Here is a 19,360-nt window from a genome sequence, read left to right as displayed (position 1 = left end):
CCTATATCCGTCAGTACATTTTCCTTGACTTAGGCTATAGGCTACCATGCGGGTGCATGATGCATTTTGTGATTCAAAGTCAAGTCGGTTTATTACTCACATGCTACATCATACAAGGCCTACAAAAAGCAGTGAAATGTTTTTTTCCGTGTAGGCCATGTCAAGCTAGTTTTGAGTCAATTGAATAATTTGAGCTAATTGTAGGCCTATCTGCTTATTATTGAAAGCAGATTATGTGGCTACCATTAGATACAAGTCCAACCCTCAATGTAGGCTATAGGCTGGTGTGTAATTAGGCCCACACTGTCCCTTGTTCTCATTGGGCTCCAGTCAGAGGCTGTGTGTTTGGATGTGGCGGGCCTCCCTGAAGCCCCGCCGGTCTCCCTCATCCAGTCGGGTACCAATGCGCAGGCTCAATGAGATGAATGGATGGATGCTACATCCCTTTTCCGGCTGCACCTGCACAATCCACCAGGAAGTGTGGTGCGATAAATCCTAAAGTATTAATCCCTTGCAGCTTACCTGGAGGAAGGATACATAAATGAGTATGCATTGTGGAAGGGACTGGCCGATTGTACACCCTTTCTAATATACAAAGCGTTCAATTCGGTGCTACGCAATTCATGCGAGGTAAACCGTCAACTCCCTGCAAGTTGGGGTTATTGTTTTCTTGTGGCGTTGAGCTCAAATCTAACCCTTGCCTGCAATGGGATGCTGCGGTAGCACAGAGGTAAGAGAACGATTCCTCCACCCGTGTGTGTGAGAGCGGAAACATCCCATCCGTGTGTGATAGTGTGTGTGATAGAGTAACATCCCATCCGTGTGTGTGATAGTGTAACATCCCATCCGTGTGTGTGATAGTGTAAACATCCATCCGTGTGTATGATAGAGTAACATCCCATCCGTGTGTGTGATAGCGGAAACATCCATCCGTGTGTGCGATAGAGTAACATCCCATCCGTGTGTGTGATAGCGGAAACATCCATCCGTGTGTGTGATAGTGTGTGTGATAGTGTGTGTGATAGTGTGTGTGATAGTGTAACATCCCATCCGTGTGTGTGATAGCGGAAACATCCATCCGTGTGTGTGATAGTGTGTGTGATAGTGTGTGTGATAGAGTAAACATCCATCCGTGTGTGTGATAGGAAACATTGTAGCACCATCCACCCGTAGCCTCTCTCCACCACCATTGAAACATTGCTACAATGTTGCGAACGCTGTCGTCCAACAACAACAGCCTCCATAGCCAGGTTTGATAGGTCCATACCGTGGCTAGTGTAATTATTCGTCACATTAAGCTGGCGAGCAAACATCTATTCAGCAGGCTGTTATAGGCCAAATCCAACAGAATCATTTCAATCCGATGTGCTTCTGCTCTAGCCCGCTGGTTGCAGCTTGCTAGCCACCATACAGCTCCTCACAACCGGGACTTGTAAACAAACCTCATTGTCTCATTCACGGTGTGTTGTTTCCCTGGCTAGCACTGTTCACAAGAGAAGCATTTCATGTCATATAGACTTCGACTACTAGGAGCCTACAAGTGTTGATATCGGCAAGGATTAAGCTAGCCTCCATACGACTAAGACGTGAAATTGCGAGGGGAAAAGGCAGTGGAAACAAGCCTGAATGCCAGTCTAATCATGGTCGCATAGTGCTAGTCCTACTGGAGGAAGCCTAGAGAAGCTGACCCATGTCTGTGCTATAGAAGCTCACCCATGTCTGTGCCTATAGAAGCTCACCCATGTCTGTGCCTATAGAAGCTTCCCCATGTCTGTGCCTATAGAAGCTTCCCCATGTCTGTGCCTATAGAAGCTTCCCCATGTCTGTGCCTATAGAAGCTTCCCCATGTCTGTGCCTATAGAAGCTTCCCCATGTCTGTGCTATAGAAGCTTCCCCATGTCTGTGCCTATAGAAGCTTCCCCATGTCTGTGCCTATAGAAGCTTCCCCATGTCTGTGCCTATAGAAGCTTCCCCATGTCTGTGAGAAAGCCTATAGAAGCTTCCCCATGTCTGTGCCTATAGAAGCTTCCCCATGTCTGTGCTATAGAAGCTCACCCATGTCTGTGCCTATAGAAGCTCACCCATGTCTGTGCCTATAGAAGCTCACCCATGTCTGTGCCTATAGAAGCTCACCCATGTCTGTGCCTATAGAAGCTCACCCATGTCTGTGCAAACGGCTATGTGATAAAGAAGTGCTCGTTGTTTTCTTTACAGAGGACAAAGAGAGAATGGAAACCTTTGGAGGATCGAAGTTGCACGGATATGCCGTGGTTCCTCCTTTTTACCGTCTTTTGCGTCGGCATGGTAAGGGTCACATTATACGAGAGTCTTTTCACATTGTATATGAATAGGCCTACTGTATGGAAACCCCTGGAGACTTGTCTTCACCTCCTCTAGCTCATAGCTCTCGCTGCTAAACTGATAACCCAACCAGTGGCACTGTTTCACATCAAAACTAACCAATGGAGTTTATCCAATCAACAGCCTCAAACCAGTTTGTCCTTAATAACACACGAACGGACGAACTCTGTAGGCTATCAGCATGATTTGAAGTAACAAGTGTGTGATGGACATAATAATGATAATTACCCTACTGACATTGATTGATAATGATAACTAATCACTGGGCTTTTTAAGTTGTGTTGCTGACTTGTCACTCTAAAAACAAAAGGCTGATAGCCTAATAGAACCCCTTGTAACAATAGATACATTCTTTTCATACAGAACAGTTTTCAGGTCTATATGGTTCCATTTAGAACCCTATAGACAGAAAGAAAGAACTCTTTAGGATATTCCCAGTTTGACTTCAATTTATTGAGTTTGACTAAACAGAATTTGACTTGACAGACTTGACAGTTGGTTGACAGCTGGACTGTTGAGGCTACATGCAGGCAATGTATAATACAGTTGTCCATCATGGCCATGTGACAGGATAGATCTATGAGTCCACTAATATCTTTGAGCTATAAGTTAGAATTCAGTCCTAAAAACAGGGAGGGAAGGTTATTCTATCATCGAATGCTAACGATTGCTAATATCCCCACAGGGGAGTATCTGTGGCTTCACCATCGTCACTGGGGGAGCATCGCGCCTCGTCTTTGGGTATGACAGCTACGGGAACACCTGTGGCCAGCGCAATGAGCAGATCAAAGGCGTCAGGCTGAGTGGCCTCGACCAGACCGACAAAAAGTGAGTTTCTCTCGTCAAGCCATCACTGCTGTGGTTTGGAAGTCTTGCTCTGCTAAGATGGTTCCGCTGTGTAGCATCAAAGTCCTATCTTCCATTAAGATTCCATCTTATGATCATCAGCAAACTATGGTGATTGGTCCACAAGGTACAGTAGCATCATTGTATGTATGTATCACAAAGCCATTCCTGAAAAACTACCTTTGTGATTGAAAGAAAAAAATAGTTTTAATGATTCATTGATTAATTCATTGATTCATATCAAATAGGCTAAATTAATTCACTAGACACAAATAAAAATGATTGAAACCCATAATTTTCATCATTTACAACTAATAATAGTTGTACTGTATCAAATCAAATCAAACTATATTTGTAATCAAACTTTATTTGTAATTACTGTAATCTCAGTATCTCACTGAGGAGGTGTGTAGGCCTATTTGTAATATTGTTTCATGTTGTCTTGTCGAATTGTGTATATATAGATAGAAAGATATTTAGATAGATAGAGATAGATACGAACTTTGACAGGTTGTAGCAGCAAATGAGAGATGCTTGCCCAGGTTAAATGGGCGGGACCAGTTCGGGTTGGAGCACCTGATCGCAAAAGTCGTTACTGATTGGTGTCGCCGAGATTTCTGTGCTACCAATGAATTGGCAGGATTTGAACACCAGTTTTTTGCATGAAGTGTTCCAGACCCATAGAGAGATCTGCAGCATGCAGTAACGTAGCGTAGCTTAGGTAGTGGATCAGTGAGAGAACTCTCATGGGTCTGGCGTTGAGACTGCATAGGAGGACGTTTGGGCGTCTCAGGAGTGGGAAATTACAGCAAGGGCTGGAGATGCAAGATACATAGTAGGAAATAAACATAAAATAGAACAAGGAATATATACATCCATACATGCAGCATGTGTAAAATCCAGAATATATACATATAGAATACATACATACATACATACATACATACATACATACATACATACATAAACATGCATACATACATACATACATACATACATACATACATACATACATACATACATACATGCATACATACATACATACATACATACATGCATACATACATACATACATACATACATACATACATACATACATACATACATACAGTACATACATACATACATACATGCATACAGACATACATACATACATACATACATACATACATACATACATACACACATACATACATACATACATACATACATACATAAACATGCATACATACATACATACATACAGTACATACATACATACATACATACATACATACATACATACAGTACATACATACATACATGCATGCATACATACATACATACATACATACATACATACATACATACATACATACATACATACATACATACATACATACATACATACATACATACATGCACACCTTCACAACACTCAGGAATGCTCAGACACTGTTATAGACTCTGATGGCTGCTGGCACAAAGGAATACCTGAACTGCTTTGGGATTGTTGCTTATTGTATTGATACAGTAGAACCCGAGGTTTGCACCATTTATTATTTATTCACTGAGAAAAGACTTACACTTTCCCAATGCTCACTGGATAAAAGGAATATCAAATTCCAGTCCTTTCACCATTTGACCCACAGAAAAGACTGTGAACGTTTTGTTGAGGACATTCCCACATTGAACGGTACTTACTTACTTACCTAATACTGGCTGCACAGATTTGGAGGCAGGTATCCCTGCCCACTTCATTTGCATGCAAATGACTCTCGCCCCTCCTCTCTAGATTGATTAAAGTGTGTTTAATGAGTGATTGGCTAGTGTGTTTAATGAGTGATTGGCTAGTGTGTTTAATGAGTGATTGGCTAACGGACCTCTGAGTCATCAGCAACACAAACGGATTCATTTATTTTGGTTGCTGTCGAGCGAATTTGAAGAGGTTTTAATGGCTTCAAAATCCCTCTGTGGCTGAAGTTGTTTTTTAAAACAATTTTGCGTAGACAGGTGCTAAAAGTATGGCAGCAGTGACATCTCTGATTCTGATCTCTCTTCCGAGCAGGTTCCTGGATTTGAGAGGTGAACACATTATCCCGTTATCAGGGATTGTTCTAAGCACATTAAAGCAGAGAATCAAAGCACTCATCCTGGGTTGGGAGGAGGAGTGGGAGTTTGAGTCAGGTTGATCTGCTCAGTGAGAAGGGGGAGCATTAACAATTGTCTGGAAGCAGTCCTAGCTGGTATAAGATCTTTAACATCCACACAGATGCAGAGATCATACATATGTGTGTTTCTCTCTGTCTCTGCCCCCCCTCTCTCTCACTCTGTCCTGATCTCTCTCTATCGGTATGGTTCCCTTCCCTTATTGTCAGTCTGTATTCGTATCCCTGTACAGTATCTGTCCTTCTCTGTCAGTCTTTCTCCCTTTTTCTCTTAACTGTCTATCTCTGTCCCACTCATTCTCAGATTCTGTCTGCTTCATCGGGCACCATCATTCTAAGCTCTGTCTGTACTGTCCGTCAGTGCAGATGTTGCGTTAGTCTGTTTCTTGAGCCCATAAACATGCTGATGTCTCCAGTGGAGTTCAGTGGAGCAACGCACTCAGCCAATTACCTCTCTGAACTGTCCTGAAATCCTCTTAAGGTTCCCTGTTTAGACTGCAGTGGAGATATACTATTTGAAATCCTCTTGTGTCACCTTGTGCCTGCCTGGACTGTGTCAGATGGGTGAGGTTTGCATATTTGGGAACCGTCCGTTCGTTCCATTGTGCCAGACAAGAATAATCAAGGCCAGAAACGTGAAATTATTTCAAATAGTAACTTGACCCAGGTCTGCTTCAGAGCTCCACTCACATTGAGGGTGGTAATATTAGATCTAGGGTAGACCTAGCCCTTGGTTTACAGTATAATCTCTGGGGTGTATGAATTACGAATATTTGTCCAGTATGGTAAATGGTGCACTTTTATCCAAAGCGCTTTACAATGAAGGCCACTCATTCACCCATTCACACACATACACACACCAATGGCCACACACACACACACACACACACACACACACACACACACACACACACACACACACACACGTACATGTCTGTAGAGTTGTTTTGCTGTCCTCTATACAATCTACTGTATAGTGGGAAGTGCCTGTGATTGCTAGTGTGGCACAATGTATTATAGCCTACAGTCAAACCAAACTGTAAATGGTTAAGACACAGGCCCCTGACATTGCACATGGTTCTATGATGCTGTATTGTGATTTTCTGAAGTGGATTATTCCCTTATTTCTGCTATCATCACCTGATATAATGACAACAATGCCCAGTTAGCTAGCTTCCACTGTCGAAGCACTGTTTCCTCAAGCTTAATGGCTCAGACGCACCCAGCCCATCTCTGCGAAGCTACTGGAGCATATTTCTCTTGGCTGGCTTGACTTGACTTGGACAGTAGACAGTAGATATGTCCTCCGGAGCAGCGCTCTGTGAAAGGAGGGGCAGCTATGGAGCAGTATTTTTGGTTAAATTTAGCCAAAATGTAAATTAGTGAAAAATCCAGCCCGTCACTCTCTGCCCGGGACCCCTGCGAATACCTATACCAAACATACCTATACCAAACATACCTATACCAAACATACCTATACCAAACATACCTATACCAAACATACCTATACCAAACATACCTATGCCAAACAGACCTATACCAAACATACCTATACCAAACATACCTATACCAAACAGACCTATACCAAACATACCTATACCAAACATACCTATACCAAACATACCTATACCAAACATACCTATACCAAACATACCTATACCAAACAGACCTATACCAAACATACCTATACCAAACATACCTATACCAAACATACCTATACCAAACATACCTATACCAAACATACCTATACCAAACATACCTATACCAAACATTCCTATACCAAACATACCTATACCAAACATACCTATACCAAACATACCTATACCAAACAGACCTATACCAAACATACCTATACCAAACATACCTATACCAAACATACCTATACCAAACATACCTATACCAAACATACCTATACCAAACATTCCTATACCAAACATACCTATACCAAACATACCTATACCAAACATACCTATACCAAACAGACCTATACCAAACATACCTATACCAAACATACCTATGCCAAACATACCTATACCAAACATACCTATACCAAACATACCTATACCAAACATGAACGCTATCAGACCGATGGTGTCCAGGAAAATGTGGATAGATGGACAGACAGACGGATGGACAGAGAGTTGCTCTTTTATGTGTTAGATATGTATGTAAAGAGAGAAGAGGAGTGTGTCTCTCATGCTCAATGCTTATTAGCTGCATGATGGTATAATATGATTGATAACCAGAGGTGAACACACACACACACACACACACACACACACACACACACACACACACACACACACACACACACACACAAACACACCAGAGAGGGTGTGAGCTGTTGACTGACAGGGCTTGCCATGAGCGCAACTAACCACCTGATGCTGAACTCTGAGAAGGCGGCTGTCGAGGGATCCAGTTAACAAGTCCACAACTGCCAATTCTGTTTCTATCCGTCTTTCATTCCCTCCCCTCTCCCACCCCCCCTTCTCTCTCTTTCTCTCTCTGTCTCTCTCTCTTCACCTCCACTCTTCCTTCTCACTCACAATATAATAATGGTCCATTGATTCTGGCTTTCTTGGTAGTGTTTAGAAATACCTCTAGTTTGGTTCAGTGTTGTCAGCGGTTAATAGTTCTTCGAGATCGTCCGTGTCCATATTTCTACCGCTCTCCCCCCAGCGCCTCCCCACATGCATTTAAAAGCACAGTTTTGGGGTGAACAGAGGCTCCAGGCTGGCCAAGTGGACTTCAGGGTGGGGAACTGGGACACAGGGACCCTCCCCATTGCCTCTCAATGACCCGTCTCAAGTAGGATAGTGTCACATAACGCTGTCACCCACAACAAAACCAGGGCTTACGTACCAGCTGGTCAGACTGGTTCAGGGTGGCTCAAACACTGCACAGATGAGCAGTTCTCCATTCCCCCCAAGGAACTACAGCTCCAAGAACTACAACCCCCAGAATCCCATATTGGAGATAAATCAGACCTCAGGCTGGCTTTTACTTGCAAATTCATCAGAATAAAGAATCACCTTTATTGGCCAAGGACATTTACATGTACCAGGGAGTGTGTGTGTGTAACAGGGCGGTACATTTAGATGAGGATACATGTATAATATAATGAAGAGGGTCCGACGTGTGACATACTATATGCATAAACGTTCTACACCGAAGACACGTTGCAGGTGTGTATGGCAGTTTGCTTGTGGAACAGATGTGAAAACGGCAAGTCTAGAGCTGTTGCACAGTGACGTCTGGTGCTTGGGGACAAAAAAGTGTCCTCTCCTCTGTCCTACTAAAGCATATGTTCTGTGCCTTACTTCCATTCATTCCTCTCAACTGGGGAGAGAGAACAGGTGCTGTGACAAACTGTCTGCTTAAAAACATTATGGTAGTCTATGAAACATTGTGACCTGTTTTGGCCACATTCACCTGAGGCCAAGCCAGAAGGGCCATTAACTAGTTTGTGTGGCCTTTTGTTTTCACGTTGCCAATGTCTGTCTGTCTGGCAATCTCCACCAAATTGTGATCTCTCCTATTTGGTCGACAGTGTCTTATGTTTTGGGCGCACAGGACCACGGCCTGTGTGTGTCCGTGCGTGTCTACTCTGTGTGCAAATGTGTACCCTGTGTGGGTGAAACGCTCCGTCCCCTAGTATATAAAAAGAGCCAGGCAGATGGAGCACTGTGAAAGATTCTCTTATAAAAATGTCCTTGTTCTTTCCCTCCTGCCAAGTGTGATGGGCTGGTTCCAATAACAGCGGCCAAGGCTTTCTGTGCGCAGCCTGGCGGTTTATCATATGTCCATGAATAAGGTATTGTTGATCAGGGAGTCAGGATGTTCCAGAATGGACTGCGCTGGAACAGAGAGGGAAGCAGTGGGCTTCAGGTCATTTCGGAGCTCATTGTTCTTCACGGTCATGTGCATCCACATTGAAATTCTTACATTCCAACTCTCTTGTGACTTCCCCTTCCAAATTGGGATTCAAAGCAGCCGTTTTGTCTACAATGGATAAAAGACAAACAATTCCGATTTCTCGTTTTATTTAGATACTGTAGATGCTGAACGTGTAAAGTGAGCTTTAGTATTGATTGATTGGCACCATCTCCACCAACTCTCTGGTCGGTTTGCCCATTCCCAATATCATTTTTTTCTGTCATCGCTAAATACTGACCTGTCTTGAGTGATGTCCACTGATACTATACCTGTCTTTTTCCTATGTCTGCAGATATGTCTTCTTCCTGGACCCTTGCAACATCGACATAGTGCAGAGGAAAATCAAGTCCATGGCCCTGTGTGTCTCCATATGTCCAGACACAGAGCTGAAGACCTACGACGACCTCAAGAGGTTTGCCATGCAAAATGGTGAGCAGGGCTACACCCCCCTTTGTCAGTGTACCTAGCTTTTAGACCAATCATAAACAAGGACAGAGGACACACCACGCATGGCGCTCCGGTGCAGTTGCCCTCCGGGGACCCCGGGGGTTGGCGCCCCGCTCTCGCCTGATCCGAGTTATTGCCGGACAGCAGAGGGATCGCCATGTCAGGCCGCCGCTCCCCGAGGGGGGTTAGTCTCATCTCAGCCCGAGGGGTCGTCACACTACGGCGACCCCGTCTGGTGTCGAGAGCTGAGAGAGTCGAGGAGTTGAGAAGAGAATCCTCAACATTTAGCAGAGGCTAAACTAGATCAGGGAGAATTGGCTGACAAATTGAGCAAAAACGGGATAAAAATAAATGTATAAAAAACAACAACTTAGCTTTATTTATTATTAACATTGTTTTTTTTTTTTACTTATTTGCTGATCTTTTATGATCACAATACATGTGAGATACAGTACATATGATAATAGCAGTTTTCTGCAGACTTCAGAGTTCAGCCAAACGTTTAAAGGGAGAAGACATGAGTCTCTCTCCCTCTCAGCGGGAGGTCACGGACACAGACGACTCCATCACGTCATGACAGTGAATCATTGACTGCCATCCTCTGGAACCACAAACGCCTCCCACACAAACAGTGACACCCCGTGTGCCATCGTCCCTTAATACCATTCTTTCATTCACCCCCCCCCCACACACACACACACACACACACACACAGCAGGCACCTTGGCACATGTGTAGTGAGAACTAAATTAACAAAGACACCATTAAGCCCAGTGCAGTCCCAGGCTGTAAATACACCATTGTTTGTGCCAACCTAGCTCGTCCTTCAGCCTGGCTTAGATGTCTACTGTCAGTTGGACTGAAATACTTATTGTGACTCAATGAACATCTTCCATGCTTGATTGATGTAACTTTCCTTTTTCTTACAAAGACAGCTGTATTTTAACCTCGTTAGGCCATCCTGATCTCTCGAGTTCACACTCTGTTTCTCTCACAAATCAGTCTGGATACTGTCCATAGAGATCTGTTTGTGTCAGGTTAGAAAACGATCTCGCCAATCAGCATTCTATGAGGAAATACAAACAGCTACCTGGTATAGATGATGACAGCGAGGAGCGGTTGAAGTTAGCGCATGATGGTTCCTCCAATCACCTGCCAAGTATTTTTGAAAGTGCCTGCCCTTTTCCAAACATTTCCCAGAGGAGGGTTCCCAGATGGGTATGCGAAGCACACCAGGCGTGTCAGGATAGCTGGATTTACAACATATACAGAAAATAATGATATTTCATCCCTCTTTACTCTCTCCCCATGCTTCCTTCTGTCAGGGTCTGAGCTCTGCTCCTATGAACTGGCCGGTCACAAGTACCCAGGTCACCCAGAGAGATTGGACAAATGCCCCAGACTTCCAGTACCACCAAGGTAGGAAGACGTGTAAAATAGGGCTGTTCATGTCAGCTGGAATATGTCTCTATCGTGAAATAAGTCATTTTCGGTACCGGGTTATTGGGTTCTCAGATGAGCTCGCAACTTTTCATGACCGATAGTCCAGAAATGGTCCCGTTCCTTACCTGAGTCATATTTCACACAGAGCCATAGCTCTCACTGCACGTCCATGTTGTTAAAAGACCTGTTCTCGTCTGCTCTATTATCAGTCTTCTAGAAAGACCGCCTCACCCGCCCCGTCCTCTGTGCGAGTCCATTAACCTCTGACCTCTGACCCCTCCCTGTGCCTCCAATTGCAGCAAAGCGTTGCCGGTTTTCAACCGCTGCACGCCGGTGGACATCTCCTGCTACGCCAAGTTCGCGGAGGCCGTCGTGACCTTCGTGAGCGACAACAGCGTGCTGCACAGGCTGATCTCCGGAGTCATAGCCAGCAAGGAGATCATCGTCGGCCTCTGTCTGCTGGCGCTAGGTGATGACCTCACCAATATGTCTGAAATACTGGGACAAAGATGGGGATTGATTAGGGCGTGTGCTCAAAATCGGCAAATTCGGATGGAGACGGTAGGGGGAACCTGCAGTGAACTGATAAACATCTTCAAATAATTGACTTCCATTAGCGGTACTGTATGTGTAGAGCCTGCACGCCGCTTTAAGATGAAGATACCCAGGGTAGCCATGGCGACCCGTATCCTGCTCTAGCACACACTGCTGTTTCCTCCACGCTGCTCCGATAGGCATCAGAACACCGGCAGTGTACCGCAGGTCGGACAGCAATGACAGAGAAATGCAACGCCGGGTGAAAATATGGCAAAGTCATCACATCTGGGAGTTCCTGTTGTGTATTCTGTCAGTATTGTTCCGTAGTCAGCGGAGGGAAGGACGGCTCAAGGAGGCCGCGCGTCGCTGGGAATGTCAGTCCTGATGGCAGGTTAAGCGATATGAGCCATATTTATTCGGCGAAAGCCAACAGCGCTTAGCTCGGTCATGTGTGTTCCCTTCCACCGTGCGTCCGTTGGGGGGGGGGGGGGGGGGGGTCGGGGTCGGGGGCCTGGCTGGTGCGTACCTAGGGACTGACGCGGTTTCTGCGCGTTGCAGTTCTGTCCATGGTCCTGATGGTGATCATCCGCTACATCTCGGCGCTGCTCGTCTGGGCCCTCACCGCCATCGTTGTCCTGGGATCCCTCGGTGAGACCATCACTTCCTGTTAAAGCGCGTTTTGACAGCGCCTCAGTACACTTTGGGGAGGCGGCGAATTAAAAAAGCGCCCGCTTCTGCCTTCGTCTCCGCAGCCGGCACCAGTGTCCTCTGGTGGCTGTACATAGACCACCGGTTAACGGCTAACGACACGTCCAGCAAACAGGCTAAGGACGCTACGGACGCTAACGAGGGCGAGGAGCAGACCCGGGACAACGCCCAGGCGCTGCTGGTGTACGCCATCGCCGCCACGGTGTTCACAGTGAGTCCCGCCCGCGGCCCGGTCCGGACCCAGCGTCTAGGGTTCCCGTCGGGGTCTTACGCTTTTTTGTTTTGTTGTTGTTGTTGTTTTGAAAATTGGCGAAGTGCACCCCTCCTTCCTGCTCCTCTCCCAGGTGATCCTGCTGCTGCTGATGCTCTTCATGAGGAAGCGCGTGGCGCTCACCATCGCCCTGTTCCACGTGGCCGGGAAGGTGTTCACCCACCTGCCGCTGCTCACCCTGCAGCCCTTCTGCACCTTCCTGGCCCTGCTGGTCTTCTGGGTCTACTGGGTCCTGGTGCTGCTCTTCCTCGGGACCACCGGTGAGGAAGACGGGGGGGGGGCTAGGCAGCGGGCGCGGAGTAGGAGTCAGAATCCCTAGAGGGGTAGAGAGAGAGAGAGAGGGGGGGGGAGAGGGAGGGATGGAGGGAGGAAGAAGTAGAGAGAGAAAGACAAGATGGTAAGAAAGCAGTGAAAAGGCTGAGGGGAAAAGAGTGAAAACGTATGAAAGGAGTGGTAGAGAGAGAGAGAGTGAGTGAGTGAGTGAGTGAGTGAGTGAGTGAGTGAGTGAGTGAGTGAGTGAGTGAGTGAGTGAGTGAGTGAGTGAGTGAGTGAGTGAGTGAGTGAGTGAGTGAGTGAGTGAGTGAGTGAGTGAGTTAACATGGAGACTGGGTCAAATCTTCTCATATATCCTGATCCATATATCATCCGTTCCAACCTGGATCTGCTGGTGTCTCCTCTCCCCTCCGGCCCTCCGCCCCCCTAGGTAACCCGGTCCAGAACAAAGAGACGGGTCTGACGGAGTTCCTCCTGACCGGGCCGCTCCAGTACATGACGTGGTACCACGCTGTGGGCCTGGTCTGGGTCAGCGAGTTCATCCTGGCCTGTCAGCAGATGACTGTGGCCGGGGCCGTCGTCACCTACTACTTCACCAGGTAGGGGCTGTTGATCGAGTGTGTTCCTCTCTACGCTAATGGATGTAAATGGCATGTACTAATGCGCCCTGTTTATGCTTATTTGGTTATTAATAACTTTCTTGTTGTATAATTCTAATAATAATTCTAATAATAATAATAATTTTCACACAGTGATCACACATTACATATCGTGAGGGGCACACCCATACTGTGCCACACGTTTTGTGGTTCAGTGTCTTGCTCAAGGACACGTCGGCACACTCCGGAAGCCGGGATCGAACCGGGGACCTTGTGATCCCCAGCCGGTTGTTCTACCTCCTGAGCTTCTGTAGGAAGTGTTGACGGACAGTGAGATGGTGGACATGGTGGATGGTGGGAGCGGGAGAGGAAAGCACTGACAGCTCATGATAATGATTCCTCCTCCTCCTCTACTGACCTCCCTTGACCTTGACCCCCCCCCCCTCCCCCAGGGACAAGGGCCGTCTCCCGGTGACGCCCATCCTGTCGTCCGTGCTGCGCCTGGTGAGGTACCACCTGGGCACGGTGGCCAAGGGCTCCTTCATCATCACCCTGGTCAAGATCCCGCGCCTCCTCTTAATGTACATCCACAACCAGCTCAAAGGAAAGGTGCGGAATGGTCCGGAACAGGAACGGCTCCGGTCGACTCAGCAGTGTGATGTGGGGGTTAGGGGCCTCTCACCCTCTCACCCTCTGTCTCTCTCCCTCTCTCAGGAAAACGCGTGTGCTCGCTGCATGTTGAAGACCTGTATCTGCTGCCTGTGGTGTCTGGAGAAGTGCCTCAACTATCTCAATCAGGTAAAGGTTTCCTCTCTCTCTCTCTTTCTCTCTCTCTCTCTCTCTCTCTCTCTCTGACCTTGGAGAGAGAGTGGAAGGAGGCAGTGATGTTCTATCTGCTTGTGTAAGGATACAGTGGTATCTCTGTCTCTCTATATGCAAGAAATGCAAGACAATTTCTGTCTCTATCCCCGCCTCTCTATGCATATTCCATTATACTGTATGTGTCTGTGTGCTCCTCTTCTCTCTCTGTCTCTCTCTCTCATTCTCTCTCTCTCTCTCTCTCTCTCTCATTCTCTCTCTCTCTCTCTCTCTCTCTCTCTCTCTCATTCTCTCTCTCTCTCTCTCTCATTCTCTCTCTCTCTCTCTGCCTGTCTCTCTCTCTCTCTGTCTGTCTCTCTGTCTCTCTCTTTCTCTCTCTTTCTCTCTCTGTCTCTGTCTGTCTCTCTCTGTCTCTCTCTTTCTCTCTCTCTCTCTGTCTGTCTCTCTCTGTCTCTCTCTCTCTCTCTCTGTCTGTCTGTCTCTCTGTCTCTCTCTCTCTCTTTCTCTCTCTGTCTCTCTCTCTCTCTCTGTCTCTCTTTAGAATGCGTACGCGGCGACGGCCATCAACAGCACCAGTTTTTGCACGTCGGCGCGCGACGCCTTTGTAATCCTGGTGGAGAACGCTCTGAGGGTGGCCGCCATCAACGCCGTGGGAGACTTTGTTCTGTTCCTGGTGAAGGTGAGGGGGGTTGCTGGGATACAGGAAGTGTGCCGTTGTGCGGGGGGAGGGGGAGGACATTTACCGGCGGGCCTCTGTGTGTGTGGAGGGGACAGTTAAAGCACACCCACCAGCTTTGACTGAATGGAAGTTTGGCCATTTGAATGTTTCTGAATGCTTATCGGAACGCATGAACGGAGACGAATGACTGCACACGTAAGGAGTGACGTGTGACCGAACGCTGAGTGACATGTGACCGAACGCTGAGTGACGTGTGACCGGGCGCTGAGTGACATGTGACCGGGCGCTGAGTGACGTGTGACCGAGCGCTGAGTGTCATGTGACCGGGCGCTGAGTGACATGTGACCGGGCGCTGAGTGACATGTGACCGGGCGCTGAGTGACGTGTGACCGAGCGCTGAGTGTCATGTGACCGGGCGCTGAGTGACATGTGACCGGGCGCTGAGTGACATGTGACCGAACGCTGAGTGACGTGTGACCGGGCGCTGAGTGACATGTGACCGGGCGCTGAGTGACATGTGACCGAAAGCTGAGTGACATGTGACCGGGCGCTGAGTGACGTGTGACCGAACGCTGAGTGACATGTGACCGGGCGCTGAGTGACATGTGACCGAGCGCTGAGTGACATGTGACCGGGCGCTGAGTGACATGTGACCGAGCGCTGAGTGACATGTGACCAAGCGCTGAGTGACGTGTGACCGGGCGCTGAGTGACGTGTGACCGAACGCTGAGTGACATGTGACCGGGCAGGTCCTGATCGTGACGTCCACCGCCTTCGCCGGCGTGCTGCTGCTGAACTACCAGCGGGACTACGCGGAGTGGCTCCTCCCACTCATCATCGTCTGCCTGTTCGCCTTCCTGGTGGCCCACTGCTTCCTGTCCATCTTCGAGATCGTGGTGGACGTGCTCTTCCTGTGCTTCGCCATCGACACCAAGTACAACGACGGGACCCCGGGGAAGGAGTTCTACATGGACAAGGCCCTGATGGTACGGACGCTGGGGGGGGGGGGGGGGGATATGCAAAGTAGCAGTGCTTCATCTGGGTCCCAACCTTGAGCATCCTTATGGGGAGAGGTGGGTGAACTCTGGGTGTTTGTAGTCTGATGGGTGCTGTAGAGATCTGGGTGTTTGTAGTGTGATGGGTGCTGTAGAGATCTGGGTGTTTGTAGTGTGATGGGTGCTGTAGAGATCTGGGTGTTTGTAGTCTGATGGGTGCTGTAGAGATCTGGGTGTTGGTAGTCTGATGGGTGCTGTAGAGATCTGGGTGTTTGTAGTGTGATGGGTGCTGTAGAGATCTGGGTGTTTGTAGTGTGATGGGTGCTGTAGAGATCTGGGTGTTTGTAGTCTGATGGGTGCTGTAGAGATCTGGGTGTTGGTAGTGTGATGGGTGCTGTAGAGATCTGGGTGTTTGTAGTGTGATGGGTGCTGTAGAGATCTGGGTGTTTGTAGTGTGATGGGTGCTGTAGAGATCTGGGTGTTTGTAGTCTGATGGGTGCTGTAGAGATCTGGGTGTTTGTAGTGTGATGGGTGCTGTAGAGATCTGGGTGTTTGTAGTCTGATGGGTGCTGTAGAGATCTGGGTGTTTGTAGTGTGATGGGTGCTGTAGAGATCTGGGTGTTTGGAGTCTGATGGGTGCTGTAGAGATCTGGGTGTTTGTAGTGTGATGGGTGCTGTAGAGATCTGGGTGTTTGTAGTGTGATGGGTGCTGTAGAGATCTGGGTGTTTGTAGTCTGATGGGTGCTGTAGAGATCTGGGTGTTTGTAGTCTGATGGGTGCTGTAGAGATCTGGGTGTTTGTAGTCTGATGGGTGCTGTAGAGATCTGGGTGTTTGTAGTGTGATGGGTGCTGTAGAGATCTGGGTGTTTGTAGTGTGATGGGTGCTGTAGAGATCTGGGTGTTTGTAGTCTGATGGGTGCTGTAGAGATCTGGGTGTTTGGAGTCTGATGGGTGCTGTAGAGATCTGGGTGTTTGTAGTCTGATGGGTGCTGTAGAGATCTGGGTGTTGGTAGTGTGATGGGTGCTGTAGAGATCTGGGTGTTTGTAGTCTGATGGGTGCTGTAGAGATCTGGGTGTTTGTAGTGTGATGGGTGCTGTAGAGATCTGGGTGTTTGTAGTGTGATGGGTGCTGTAGAGATCTGGGTGTTTGTAGTGTGATGGGTGCTGTAGAGATCTGGGTGTTTGGAGTCTGATGGGTGCTGTAGAGATCTGGGTGTTTGTAGTGTGATGGGTGCTGTAGAGATCTGGGTGTTTGTAGTGTGATGGGTGCTGTAGAGATCTGGGTGTTTGTAGTCTGATGGGTGCTGTAGAGATCTGGGTGTTTGTAGTCTGATGGGTGCTGTAGAGATCTGGGTGTTGGTAGTCTGATGGGTGCTGTAGAGATCTGGGTGTTTGTAGTGTGATGGGTGCTGTAGAGATCTGGGTGCTCCGCTGAGAGAGCGGAGGGGTAAAGGAAGCCAACTTCTAGGATTATCTGATACAGTCGTTCACGTGTTCCACAGGTAGGAAGAAGGTGTCCTGCCGCAATCCTAACATTTAAAAACCCCCGCCCGGCCCAACCCGTCCATCTCATCGCCCCGTGTTCTCAAACTCTCTACCACCCCCTGCAGGAATTTGTGGAGAACAGCAGGAGGCTGGAACGAGTGGTGGAGCGCGGGCGGAGCCGGCCCAAGGAGGTGGTGTCGGAGGGGGCGGAGATGAAACCCATGGTGAGTGATGGCGGGGGGGGCGGGGGCGGAGACGAGGAGGCGCGCGCTGGCGTGGGACCGGGCGGAGGCGAGTGGGAGGCCCTGCAGGAGTTCCATGTGTACTACCTGGGGGTGGCGGTGCTGGTGGACTGGGCCCTGTCGGAGCCCGGCGCCCTGGTCCCCTGCCTCAGCGAGGACATGCTCCTCTTCCTGTTCGTCTACCTCCCAGCCTCCACGCTCTTCCTCGTGGCCTCGCTGCTCCAGCAGCCCTCCCTGCGCCCGTCCCCTGCCCCACCTCTTCAACCGTCGCCTCTGTCTCTGCCAAACCCCCTGCATGCTAACCAGCCAACCGCCGCGGGCTCCCAGACGCATGCTAACCAGCCAGCGCATGCTCACTAACCCAACACGCCATCACCACCACTCACACTCTGCTGTTCTCAGCAAACTACTTCATCCTTTTATTTTCCCATTCTTTGGGCTACTAACTTTTTGTTTTCCTCTGCCTGTCCTTTTTTCATGCCTTGTCGTCACCGTGGTGCTTTTTGCACAAGAGGGATGTGTTTGGTGGTGCAGATAATAAGCTGTCAGACTCGGAAAGATTGGGAAATGAAGGTCCCATCGGAGGCTCCAGCCCCAAAAACGCTAACGGCTTTAGCAGCACTGCCACACTACAGGCAGGAACTCCAAAAGGGAAATATTGGGGAATAGCTACTCATCTTGTCAGTCTGTCTGTCTGTTGTGCAACTGGATTCTGGTGCACTGCTGGAACCTGGAACCATTTATGACAGCAGTTAGGAGCCACTCTGCATGTTGTGTCTGTTTTCTTTTGAGATTTTGCCTTTCTCTTCTGATGAATTTACAAGGCCATAGTATCATCACCAGCAGTTTCCCAGCCTGCCAGCTAACTGATTCTGAACCCTATGAAGGGTTGTGGTACTATTGCACTCACAATCTCCCAACCCAGAAGCGCCCAGCGTGGGCCATCTGGGATGCTGCTGTCTGAGACAGGAAGTAACAGAGGAATTACCCAAGGGTCCCTCAGCTGACACTCCAATAAATAAATATTCATCTTTCTGGTTTGAATATAGACCAGACACCAACCCTGCCACCCTCCCAGCATGGCTCCTACATTCTGATACCTCATTTCCACCTCTCGCCTCATCTTTGTTTTTCTAACTGCTTCCAGGCGGATTTAACCTTTTTTCACCCATCTTTTTATTTTTTTTTGCTCATCCTTTTCTTACACCAAGAGACCTTTTGAATGACTATGCATGTGCTACTATGATTGGAGTAATAAGACTTGAATAACTTTGCTTTTCCAGGCTCCAGGAACAAGTTCAGCTTAACCAAAACCACCTAATGGGACTTTTAAAAGACATTCCAAAATGTTTATTTTTACCAATGTGTAACATGTTTACTATGGTTTCACTCAAGGGAATACACTATTTTAATAAGAAACTGTAAAAAAATAACGATGTAATGAAGCACTTTATATTGAAGCGCTGCATATTTTAAAAGGCTGATGCATTTTTCGTAGTGAAGTCCTTTTTATAAGACTAAAAGAAAATGATTGCCATCTAGTCAAACACAGTACTAAAATGTCTTGAA

At 47.7% G+C, this 19,360-nt stretch overlaps 1 protein-coding gene across 1 annotated transcript; it reads left to right on the top strand.

The window, feature by feature from the left end:
* Positions 1-706: 706 nt before the first annotated feature.
* slc44a1b (solute carrier family 44 member 1b) lies at positions 707-19,098 on the top strand (the record flags this gene model as incomplete). The annotated part of the gene is made up of 16 exons (XM_084455973.1): positions 707-730; positions 2,215-2,304; positions 3,047-3,189; positions 9,586-9,722; positions 11,066-11,159; positions 11,483-11,652; positions 12,279-12,368; positions 12,473-12,639; positions 12,773-12,959; positions 13,403-13,571; positions 14,024-14,180; positions 14,286-14,369; positions 14,932-15,069; positions 15,819-16,055; positions 17,675-17,773; positions 19,075-19,098. The coding sequence occupies 16 exons, from the start codon at positions 707-709 to the stop codon at positions 19,096-19,098; spliced, it is 2,010 nt and encodes a 669-aa protein (XP_084312099.1).
* Between the last annotated feature and the right edge of the window lie 262 nt (positions 19,099-19,360).

The sequence above is a fragment of the Borostomias antarcticus genome, assembly GCF_949987555.1.
Source record: "Borostomias antarcticus genome assembly, chromosome: 22".
NCBI lineage: Eukaryota > Metazoa > Chordata > Actinopteri > Stomiiformes > Stomiidae > Borostomias > Borostomias antarcticus.
Note: the sequence above shows the minus strand (reverse complement) of the source record. Positions and strands in the feature narration are given on the sequence as shown.